Source organism: Monodelphis domestica, chromosome 1, assembly GCF_027887165.1.
Source record: "Monodelphis domestica isolate mMonDom1 chromosome 1, mMonDom1.pri, whole genome shotgun sequence".
Classification (NCBI taxonomy): domain Eukaryota; kingdom Metazoa; phylum Chordata; class Mammalia; order Didelphimorphia; family Didelphidae; genus Monodelphis; species Monodelphis domestica.
This window is the reverse complement of record NC_077227.1, coordinates 514,367,921-514,380,732: the sequence shown is the minus strand read 5'-3', so window position 1 is coordinate 514,380,732 and position 12,812 is coordinate 514,367,921. Positions and strand designations below refer to the sequence as shown.

At 35.8% G+C, this 12,812-nt stretch overlaps 1 protein-coding gene across 12 annotated transcripts in view; it reads left to right on the top strand.

Moving 5' to 3' along the window:
* The window catches only part of DTNB (dystrobrevin beta), a 398,765-nt gene that overhangs the window by 93,889 nt on the left and 292,064 nt on the right, over positions 1-12,812 (top strand). For all 12 annotated transcript variants that reach the window (XR_008915458.1, XM_056813141.1, XM_056813139.1 and 9 more), the window contains exon 4: positions 3,881-4,094. Coding sequence is in view for 11 of the 12 variants with exons in the window: in XM_056813141.1 (XP_056669119.1) it covers positions 3,881-4,094 (214 nt within the window). In the remaining variant the exon portion in view is untranslated. The remainder of the gene's footprint in view (positions 1-3,880; positions 4,095-12,812) is intronic.

Here is a 12,812-nt window from a genome sequence, read left to right as displayed (position 1 = left end):
TGTGAACAACTTGAACATAAAGAAGGAAACAATAAGTAAATTAGGTGAACACAGAATAGTATACTTGTCAGATCTTTGGGAAAGGAAAGATTTTAAGACCAAGCAAGAGTTAGAAAAATTACAAAGTACAAAATAAATAATTTTGATTAAATTAAGTTTAAAAGGTTTTGTACAACAAAAACCAATTAGAAGGGAAGCAACAAATTGGGAAACAATCTTTATAACAAAAACCTCTGACAAAGGTCTATTCACTCAAATTTATAAGGAACTAAATCAATTGTACAAAACAATCAAGCCATTCCCCAACTGATAAATGGGCAAGGGACACAAATAGGCCATTTTCAGATAAAGAAATCAAAACTATTAATAAGCACATGAAAAATGTCAGTCTCTTATAATCAGAGAAATGCAAATCAAAACAACTCTGAGGTATCACCTCACATCTAGCAGATTGGCTATCATGACAGCAAAGGAAAGTAATGAATGTTGGAGGGGATGTGGCAAAATTGGGATATTAATGTATTACTGGTGGTTAATTGTGAATTGAACCAACCATTCTGGAAGAGGGTGCTAAAAGACTGTTTGCTGTTTAATCCAGCCATAAAACTGCTAGGTTTGTACCCCCAAGAGATAATAAGGAAAAAGACATGTACAAGAATATTCATAACCGCACAGTTGGTGGCAAAAAAATGGAAAATGAGGGGGTGCCCTTCGATTGGGGAATGTCTGGACAAATTGTGGTAAATGCTGGTGATGGAATACTATTGTGCTTAAAGGAATAATAAACTAGAGGAATTCCATGTGAACGGGAACAACCTCCAGGAAGTGATGCAGAGTGAAAGGAGCAGAACCAGGAGAACATTATACACAGAAACTGATACACTGTGGTAAAATCAAATGTAATGGGCTTCTCTACTAGCAGCAATGCAATGATCCATAACAACCCAAAAGTATCTATGGGAAAGAACACTATTCACATTTAGAGGGAAAACTGTGGGAGAAGAAACACAGAAGAAAAACAACCACTTGATCACATGGGTCGATGGGGCTATGACTGGGAAAGTAGATTCTAATAGATCACCCTAGTGCAAATATTAGTAATATGGAAATGAATCTTGATCAATGACACATGTAAACCTAGTTGAATTGTGGGTCAGATATAGGAAGGGGATGAGGGGAGGGGAGGGAAAGAACATGAATCTGGTAACCATGGAAAAATATTCTAAATCATCTTATTAAATAAAAAAATAAAAAAAAAAGAAAAGTAGTTAGACTCAAGATTTCATTGGGGGGGTCTCCTATATCAATGCAGATACTCACCTTTTTATAATTTATAGTCTTGGGAGATTGTCTGTAACACTGAAAGTTTAAATTGCTTGCTCAGGATTGCATAGCCAGTCAATGTCCGAGGCAGGACTTGAACTCAGACCTTTGTGGCTTTAAGATTAGCTCTCCACTCAGACAATTCAATGTGTAAATTATTTGTGATTTTATCATTGGAATTTCATTCCTTACTTATTTGTGCCTAATAGATCAACATGCTTTATCTTACATTGCCATGTTATATTTATGTAGTACTTTATATTTTACAAAATACTTTTATTATTTGACATTATCTTCTGTGATCCTTACAACAATACTGAGATAAGCAGAGCACCTGAATTCCCACCCTGATACTTTGTACTTATACTTGTACAATCTTGGGTAAGTCACTTAATTTTTTGGTCTAGGGTCTCAATCTGTAAAACAAGAAGGTTGTAGCAAATGACCTTGAGGCCCCCTTCCAGAAATACTCAGGCAGGTTATTAATTGACTACTGTGGAAAGGAAACAAGAAATAAATAAATAAACTTTCTTCTTGTTTCCTTTCCACACTACACAAGGCATTGACACCTAGCTCATTACTCTTTAAATTATACTGCACTGCCTCGCCTTTGAGTCTGTAATGCCCCGATCCACAAGTTCATCAGCCTTACCAGTTCTCACTACTTATATCATGTACTTTACTCTGCCTCTGCTACACCAGGTGAAAGTCATACCTTTGATTTCTCTATCCCTTGCATTAGAAAATACATTCTATGAACTCTCTTCTCTCTTATTAAAACCCTTCCCTCCTTGACTTCTCATTATTCTTGCCTTGCCCCATATCAGCCCAGGCTTACTCTCATTATTTGCCTGATAAATCCCTTGTACCTGCTACTTATTGGTCTCAGAGTTGTCTCATCTCAGCTACAACATGGTGACTCCTTCATTCTTCCAGGAGAGGTTCTCTCACTGATACTCCTCAGGATGCTGACCATGCCATTGCTCCATCCTCCCTTTCACTGGAGGGCTTTGTCTGACTTCATCATTTCTTTTTTTTTTTAACCCTTTCCTTCCATCTTGAAATCAATACTGTGTATTGGTTCTAAAGCAGAAGAGCAGTAAGGGCTAGGCAATGGGGGTTAAGTGACTCACCCAGGATCACACAGCTGGGAAGTGTCTGAAGCCTGAATTTATCATTTCTTAGAACTTCTTGTTCATTTCCCTTGAGGTCCCTTTCTTATGGGCAGCTAGGTATCACAGTGGTCAGAGCCTGAAGTTTTCCTGCACCTAAATAAGGCCTTAGACACTGAGGAGCTGTGTGACCCTAGATAAGTCACTTCACCCTATTTACTTAAGTTCCTCATCTGTACAACGAGCTAGAGAAGGAAATGGCTAACAACCATGTCATCTTTGCCAAGAAAACCCAGTCAGACACAACTGAAATGACTGAACAACAGCAATACCTAACTTCTGCCTTAGGACACTGTGGCATCATTCCTCATTTTCTCCTTCACATTAGTTTCTGCAATCATGTCTCTTCTGGCCCAGCCCAGCCCCTCTCCTGTCCCCTGTTCCTTCTCGCCAGGTCATCCTCTGGCTCCTAGGCTCTGTGCCCAGGCCATCCTTCTCACACTGCACAACTCTATGCTTCTTAGTCATGGTGGGACCATGTTCTTCTGTTCAAGGGGCTTTAAGGACATCCTCTTGCTTCTAGAATAAGACCGAAACTCCTCTGCTTGCTGTTCTCCTTTGGGCTCCAACCTGGATTTGCATATCCCATTCTCTCAGTCTTCCTCAAGCATCTTTCAGCCAAACTGGCCTACTAGCTGTGCTTGGCATGTGATATGTGTGGTTTGCCTAGGCTCTCCTTTCTCATTTCCACCTTTCAGAATTCTTACCTTCTTTCAAACCTTAGCTCAGCTGCTCTTTCTTATACTAGGCCTTTGGGGATTCTTCCAATGGTTAGTGCTCCCTTCCTGGGCCCAAAAATTACTTTGTGTTTCATTTTTATGTACCATGTGTTGACTTATCTTTATATACATGTCATTGTAAATTTTTTTAAGTACAGATAATTGTTTTTATTTCTTCCATTCCCAGTCCTAGAAGTGCCTTACACCTAGTAGCCTCTCTCTCTGACTCTCTCTCTCTCTCTCTCTCTCTCTCTCTCTCTCTCTCTCTCTCTCTGTCTCTGTCTCTGTCTCTGTCTCTGTCTCTGTCTCTGTCTCTCTTAACCTCTACCATCTGTCTTAGAATCAATACTAAGAGTCAATTCTAAGCAGAAGAACAGTAAGGGCTAGGCAACTGAGGTTAATTGACTTGTCCAGGATCACACAGCTAAGTGTCTGAGGCCAGATTTGAACCCAGGACTTCCTGTCTCCTGGCTCTGTATTCACTCAGCCACTTAGCTATACCCCTCTAGTAGTTTTTTTTAAATAAATACTTTATAATGAATGAAAATCAGACATATTTTCTCTGTATTTTTTTGGAATCTGTTTTCCTTGAGTCCAACAGATAGATACGAAGCATGTTCTATGCTTTTTAATAGGTGACAGTTGACTCTTCTTTTTCATTTTTAGTGCACCTTGTTGATATCTGGAACATGATTGAAGCCTTCCGAGACAATGGCCTTAACACACTGGACCATAACACTGAGATCAGTGTATCCCGTTTGGAAACTATCATTTCATCTATCTACTACCAGCTGAACAAACGCCTTCCTTCTACTCACCAGATCAGTGTGGAACAGTCAATCAGCCTTCTTCTCAACTTCATGATTGCAGCTTATGACAGGCTAGTATATGGTTGTATGTTTCATTTTGATAAAGTCATGTTGATTTTCCTTCTCACAATTTGGCTTCATCAGGTGTTGCCAAAATATTTTTAATTGACTTAATGGATTCAGACTTTGATGATCTTGTAAGATTAAGTTCATTCTAATTGATAACATGTTCTTTACCTCAGAAACCTCAGTTAAAGTTATTCTAAGGGAAGGAGTTAACCCAGAAATAAATCATCTTAAGACTCATTGCCATACCTTCATCTCAAGGAATTACAGATAAACACAGAAACCTTTCAAATAGGTACCATTTAACATAATGTGTACCATATGATCTAGGATACTTTAAAACATTTAAAAGATTATACTCTTAACATATTAAAAAATTCACATATTCCAATATACAAGAACAAAAGAAAAGGGATTGCACATGAAATCTTGAACTATAGTTACTTAGAGTTTTTAAAATCTACATGTTAACTTTAATAATAATCACATACTTATGTGGCACATTAAGACATAAAATGTACTTCACAAACATTTTATCATTTTATCCTTATAGTAGTCATGTGAGATGAATATTGTTATTTTGTTATTCTCATTTTATGGAAAAACTGACAGATTGTAATTTGCCCAGGGTCATATAGCTAGTAAATGTATTCAGTATTGTTTCCTTTTGCTGATTCAGTTGAGCAGATGACCCATTTTAAAGAGGTTAAATTAAACCTCCCCAGTCCATTAGTACAATGAAACATTTTGGTAAGGAAGTTAATGAATCTGATGAAAGTCAAAGCTAGAATTAAGGGAAACAAATGATTACTAAGGTTGGAAGTTAACCAGGAACCTAACAGCTCATCTCTTGAAAAAGTGTCAGCAAAAAATTGAACAGTGATTTCTGAAAGAGGTTATATTTTTAGTTGAATATTGACCCATTTTTCAGTTGGGTTAAGTTAGTCTAGATAGTTACAATACTCTACTTTTTCTGAATGCAAGAGAAAATAGAGCTCTTTTAATTTATTCATTCTTAAAATGTTGCCTTTAAAAGAATTTTGTATAGAATCATATTTCATGATTAAATTTCACTTTAAAATGAGCCTATATCCTAACAACAAAATATTGATGTTTTATATTTAGAATATTTCATATTTTTAATCATGGGTTATTACCTTCTAAAATAATGTAAAAGAAAATGCATTACAAAACAACTAGATTTTGAGTCTAAATATTTTAACTTTGAAAATATAAATGAAATTACTTGAGTTTTTTGCCTCCCACAGAATTACTTTAGCAAAAATACAGTTGATAAAGGGAAGTATATTCTTTTCAAGTACAGTGTTTCTTTCCTGGAATTTAAAAGTATTACATACAATTTTATTTTATAGCATCATAAGATTTAGAACTAGAAACAACCTTAAAGGCCTTTTAGATAGTATATAAATATTAGCTGTCCACATCAGTTTGACTTCAAAAGGGAGAAGAGACATAGGATGATAGTTTTTAATTTTTCTTATCTCAGATAGCATTATTTGCTTTGCCATGAAGTTTTGTGTATTTTGTTGTTGACTTAATATGTCTGCCTTTTAATGGTATGTTTCTCTAAAGTTGGATATCCATAACAATTTGAAAACTTCTATGTAGTTTTTCACTCATAATTTTTCCATGCAAATGATTATGACAGATGTTTTACCCAAATGATCACATTTAAACTAATGCTCATAGACTTGTGTTTTAGTCAAGGAGTGCTTTTAAAACACATGGGATGTACTAGGTGTTATGCTAAGCACTTGCAGGGCTAAGGAAGCCAATTCAGATAACAGTTCAGCTCCTATAGTGCATAATCCAGTGTAGGTTATCTCACATATTATTTTCATTTAAATTGTCTATTATTTTGAAATTTTATCTACGACATTACCATGAATGAGTTGGGAAGGTAAAAAACCTCCCCTAAGCTCCCATCATTTCCAGTAGCATGTTGAATGTACATTTATAATGAACCGAGCATCTTTAATTACATCTTTCCTTTATTTTATTCACTTGAAGTACAAAATAGGGAGCTTTTAGTTTCTCAATTAATTGATTCCAGATGTCTTCAGACATATGGGTAATTGACTTTTCCCACAATAGTATCTGCAAGTTGAACCATTTGAAACTGTTATGTATGTCATTTGCCAAGCATCATTTCAACTATAGCAGTAGTTGCAAATAGCATCAACATTTATCATATTGAATAAGGCTTTTTATACTTACTTGTATAAACAGTCTTTCATGATATAAGCACTCCTCTTGATACCACAAAATTTGGTTGTAGAAAACTTAATTTTATCAAAAACATTAATTTTCTCCTTAAATTCTTGTTTTGATTTACATCTTAATTGAGTTTTCTATTTCACCTTCATTTTCTAGTGCTTAGCATATAGTGCATGATACACAGTATTGGTTATTGATTGATTTAATATATTCTTTCCCATTCCTCTGACAAGAAAAACATCAAAGAATATTTTTAAAAGTGAATGTTTAAAAAAGAAGTTCAACAGAACAAACCAACACATTTTCCAGACTTGGCAGTAGATAGCATGCACACTAGATTTAGAACATAGACATAGAGCTAGACAGGACCTTAATAGGTCATCTGATCCATCCCCCTCATTTTACATATGCGGAAGCTGTGACCCAGGGATTTTGTGACATGCCAAGAATCACATGGAAAGCAAATGCCACAGATAGGATTTCAGGCTGTCATCATGAGGTTTCATACTATCTGCAGCAAAAACATTCATACAAAGCATTCATAGTCATATTTTTCCTCAATCATTGCAGTACTTAAGAACTTTAGTGATAAATGTAGTAGTCCATGTGAATTTCCTATTGCTATTTGAGTGCATTGTCACACTCCTACTCATCTAGTCTTGAAGCCTACTTATCAGCCTCCATCTTCCACTTTCTCCTCTCCTGCCACATGCAATTGTTTCTAGGTCCTGTAAATTTTACTTTATTAATGTCTTGCTCCTTGTATACACCTCCTTCTTTCCTTTGACACTGCTACCACGCTGGTGCAGCTTTTCTTCTTATTATGCCTGGTCTATTGGAGTAGTTTACTAATTGGTCTTCCTGCCTCATCTCTCCTCACTCTAGTTCATCTTCCACTCAGTTACCAAACTGATCTTTCTTAAGCACAGATCTGACCATGTTGCTCTGCTATCTAGTAAACTCCAGTAGGAGCCTGTCACCTCCAGGATCAGATGGAAGGTCTTCTATTGGGTATTCAAAGCCCTTCACAACCTATCTTCTACAGTTCTTCTTTTCTTACACTTTGATCCCTTCCACATACTCTGATCTAGTGAACTGGCCTCCATATTGTTTCTTACATAAGATACTCCCATCTCCAGACTGGGCATTCTTACTTTTTGTATTCCATACCTGGAATACTCTCCCTCTTCATTTCTACTTCCTGACTTCTTTCTAGTTTCAGATAAAATTTTGTCTTCTGTGAGAAGTCTTTCTCAATTTATCTTAATGATACTAATTTCTTCTATTGATTATCTCCAATTTATCCTACATATATATCTTCTTTGTATATAATTATTTTTATGTTCCATACCTCCTTAGTCTGTGTGTTCCTTGACAAAAGGGATAGTATTTTGTTTTATTTATACTCCCAGCACTTAGCATAGTAACTGGCATACAGTAGCTATTTAATAAATATTTATTGATTATTTTAATTTTGTATTTCTTCATTTTTACTTCCTAAACTATTTCTGTTGTCTTTCTGTTTCAGCTGCTCATGTAAATTTTTTCTTCAAACCAGTTCTATATTTTTCTATCATGAAGGGATGCCCTAATAAAAAATAAAAATGAAGGCTTGCTATTTTGCTTGTTGAGAAATTACAAAAACATTTCAAAGAATTTAATTTGCATTTATTTGTTGGAAATTTGAAATGATTAAAACAGTTCTTGAAACTCAAATTGTTCTCAAAACATTTTACTCTTTAAATGGAATTTTCAGAAACCATATATTGTGTTTACCAAAATTATTTTTTCAAAAAATATTTTTCATCATTTTTGTTTTTTGTTGCCTTCATTTCCCTCTCTACCCTCCCCTTGACTCTTTCCACAGAATCCATTCTCATAACAAAGAATTTTTAAAAGAAAAAGGAATATTAGAAGAGAATGCAATATTGATCAATAAGATAAAGATATTCAACACTATAAGCAAAATTCCAACCTGTGGACCACTTCTTATAGAAAGCAGTAGAGGGGGATGTTTTCTCATCTCTCTTTTTTAGGGACAAACTTTTTTGTGATTATATTACAACATTTATTTTTTATTATTTTGTAGTAATTCTTTTCCTTTTTTAAAATAGTAAAACCCTTACCTTCTGTCTTGGTTGACTCCAAGGCAGAAGAGTGGTAAGGGCTACGCAATGGGGGTTAAGTGACTTGTCCAGGGTCACACAGCTGGGAAGTGTTTGAGGCCAGATTTGAACCTAGGACCACCCCTTCTCTAGGCCTGACTCTCAATCCACTGAGCCACCCAGCTGCCCCTGGTAATTCTTTTCTTACATTGTGTAGTCATTATATATGTTGTTTTCTTGTTTCTGCATACTTCTCTCAGTTTCAGTTCATGCAAGTTTATGCTTCTCAATTTATCATATTTGTTGTCTCTTACAGCACAGTGATATTTCAGTACATTTATTTACCAACATCAGAGCCAGCTAGGTAGAGCAGTGGATAGGACACTGGGCCTGGAATAAGGAACAAAAGACCTGAGTTCAATCTTTTCTCAGATACTTGCCAGCTTTGTGACCCTAGAAAAGTCACTTGACTTCTCTCTCCCTATTTTCCTCATCATGAAAATGCAGATAATAATAACACTTATCTCTTAGGGTTGTTGTATCAAATGAGATATTATTTGTAGTATTTTAGCACATAATAGGCAATTCCTTTTCCTCCAGAAGTGATATTACAAATATTTTGGTGCATCTGGAGTCAGATTCTCTTTAAAAAGTTATTTCAATAAACAGATATGTACAAAAATTAAAATTTCTCTGTATCCCGCTCCTTTTTTCATTAAAAGAAAGAGCAATATATAAAACATATATATTACACATATACATATGCATATAATATATGTGTATATATATATACATATACACACATAAATATTATCAAGCAAAACAAATTCCATAATTGATCATAGCCAAAAAATAAATTTCCCATTCTGGACTGAGTCTCTTACCTTTCTCTTATCATTGGTCTTCTGGAATCATAGCTGGTCACTGTGCTGTTGATCACATTTTTTAAGTCTTTCAAAATTGTCTTTACAATGTTGTTATTTTTAATTTTATGGATTGTTGTCTTGGTTCTACTAACTTCAATCCTTACCAATTCATATCATTTTTTCTCTGAAGCCATGTCTTTTATTCTTTCTTTAAAAAAATACAAAAACCCTTACCTTCCATCAGTAATCAGTAATGTTTTCAGTAATCAGTATTGGTTTCAAGGCAGTAAAGTGGTAAGGGCTAGGCAGTGGGAGTTAAGTGACTTGCCCAGGGTCACACAGCTAGAAGGCATCTGAGGCCATATTTTAACCAAAGACTTCCCATCTCTAAACCTGGCTCTCAATCCACTGAGTCCCCAACCGTCCCCTCTTTGAATCCTAAGTATTCCAAGACAAGTCAAGCTAACAAGCATTTGTTAGACGCTTACTATCTGCCAGGCAAAGGCCTGCATGCTGAGTAAATAAAAACAAAAAGAAAGATAGTCCTTGTTTTCAAGCAGTTTACATTTAATAGGTAGGAGATAACAATAAAAGAGTTGAAAATCAGGCTGAGGGATGAGACCCAATTAGCATTAAACTCCATCAATAGGAATAGTCAATATTAGAAGGGTTACAAGAAGATAGAAAAACTAATGCATTATTGATGGAGCTGTGAATTGTTACAATACATTTTAGAAAGGAATTAGATAAATAAAAAAAATAAAACATGCATACTTTTTGATACAGAGATGCAGTTACAAGATTTATACACCAAAGAGGCCATCAATATGAAGAAAATTTTCATATTGCAGTACTTTTTGTGATAGCAAAAAATTAGAAACGAAATAAATATCCATTGATTTGGGAATGGCTTAATGAATTGTGGTACCTGAATGTTATGAAATATTTCTGTGCTGTAACAAATGCTGAATATGATGAAAACACAGAAGCAAAGAAAGATCAACCTAAAATAGTGTAAAGTGAACTATTCAGAGCCAAGAAAACAATATTTTGCAATGATTATAACAATGCAAATGTGACAAGGGAATCACTTTAAAAGACTGATATATATTAATTTAAGGTCGCCAAGGAATTCAGCTATGTAATTCCTAAATGAAAAACTCAAGTCAGCCGTCAGCCTTTTTTGGAGTTTAATTACAATAGGAGCAAGAAAGGAATTAGAGACAGAGAGAGAGAAAAGGGAGAGAAGGGAATAGGGCTTAAATACTCCTTCTGTTTAGGCTGGGCCAAAAGGCCCAAGCCCTTAGATAGCTGGGGCAAAGAAAAGAGATCAGTCCCTATTACTCATGTGACCAAAATGGAGAAACAGTCTCAGAGGCCCCCACCTTCAGCTTCCTTCAGAGCAAGCTTCTCAGAGTACACTGCCACCACTCCGATCAACTCCTCAACCACCCCCAGTCTTCAGACCCCCCTCTGATCTTTAAGGAAACCATCCAAGTTGCCTCCCCTCAGTTCTCACATCTACCAATCACTGTCCATCAATTTCCCTGTGCCAATGGAGGCTCTAGCTTAACCCAGGACCGCCCAGAGGCTTTGCACATGTCTGTTGAAGGTCATATTTTCAAATGATTAAATCTTTGCTCCTTTGCTACAGCCCTTTCTAAATCCTGTTAACCTGAGTAGGGTAGAGATTGGAATAATTAAATTTTGATCTAGGCTGCAGCCCTTACTCAATCCTGTTAGGACTGAATAGGGTGGAGATTGATTCCAAGTATCTCCATTGTATCAATTCTAAAATCAATCATGACTCAAAGAAATTCCTGTTCTATGCTTAAGCATAGGTCAAAGTCCTTTCCATTGTTCAGCAAAAGGTTTCTGTCCTAAAGTAATCTTAAGAAGGGAAGAGAAGGAACCTCCCATGCCAATGGGGTTCCCATTCCAATAGACTATCAGTAAGAAATTTTCCAAGTATGAAATATCCCAATGGTGAAATTTCCAACATTTATAAGTCTAAGGAATTTTGAGGTTTACAGTACTCCTAGTCCTGCTTTTTCTTCTTTCTCTATTTCCTTCTACACCAGTGTTTTGTTTTTAATCAATTCTCTTAATTCCCAATATTTTACTTCCCTTTCTACCCCCTCCCTTCTTATTCCCCCTTGTTTTCTTTACAGTCCTTTTAAACTACCTGTACCTTCTCCCTCCCTTGTACTGCTTCCCTCCCCACCTTTCTGTTTATTACCCTTCTATTTCCCTATAGGGTGCAACTCAATTCTCTGTCCTAATGAATTGGATTGTTCTTCCCTCTTTGGGTCAATTTCAGTGCAGGTATGAGTTGAGTATTTCCTATCTCCAGCCTCTTTTACCCTTCCAGTTTATTAGTGTTCTCCCCCATATCTGCCATGCACTTCTTTATGACACATGCATTTACCTCATTTTGTTTTTTTTCCCATTTCTCTTAGTATTAAACCTCCCTTTTTCTTACCTCTAATTATATATATATATGTGTGTGTGTGTGTATTTATGCATACATATATCTGTATACATATTTATGTCTTGGCATTTCATCCTATAGAGTTTGTCACCTTTCCGTCCAAGTATAGTTCTTCTAGCTACCCAGGTGATAATAATAATTTTTAGGAGTTACCAATATCCTCTTTTCTTGTAGGGATCTTTTTAACTTATTGCTTCCCTTAAAAGAAGTTTTTGTCTTTTTGTTTTTTCCCCTTTTTTTAATTACCTTTTGGTGATTCTCTTGGGTTCTGTGTTTGGACATCAACATTTCTGTTCAAGTCCAGTCTTTTCTTTATGAATGCTTGGAAGTCTTCTATTTTATTAAATGACCATACTTTCCCCTGCAAGAATATAGTTAGTTTTGCTGGGTAGTTGATTCTTGGTTGTAGACCTAGTTCCCTTGCTTTCTGTAATATCATATTCTGTGCCTTTCGGTCTTTCAGTGTAGATACAGCCAGATCCTGTGTTATCCTAACTGTAGTTCCATGGTATCTGCATGACTTCTTCTTAGCAGCTTGTAATATTTTTCCCTTGGTCTGGTAGTTCTTGAATTTGGCTATAACATTCCTAAGTGTTGTCAGTTGGGAATTAAGTACGGAGGTGGGGGGGATCTGTGGATTCTTTCAATCTCCACTTTTCTCTCTTGCTCTAGAATGTAGGGACAGTTTTCTTGGATAATTTCCTGTAGAATGATGTCCAGCCTTTTTTTTTGTCATGGTCTTTTGGTAGACCAATGATTCTTAAGTTGTCTCTCCTGGACCTGTTTTCTAAATCTCCTGTTTTGTGGATGAGGTGTTTCATATTTTCCTCAATTTTTTCATTCTTTTGAGTTTGCTTTATAGTTTCCTGCTGCCTTGTGAAGTTGCTTGCTTCTAGTTGTCATATTCTAGTTTTTAAAGACTGAATTTCATCTCTGGCTTTTTGGTCATCCTTCTTATTCTGGTCTGATTTTCTTTGGAGGTTATCTTTCATCTTCTTTGCCTCATTTTTCATCTTCTTGGCC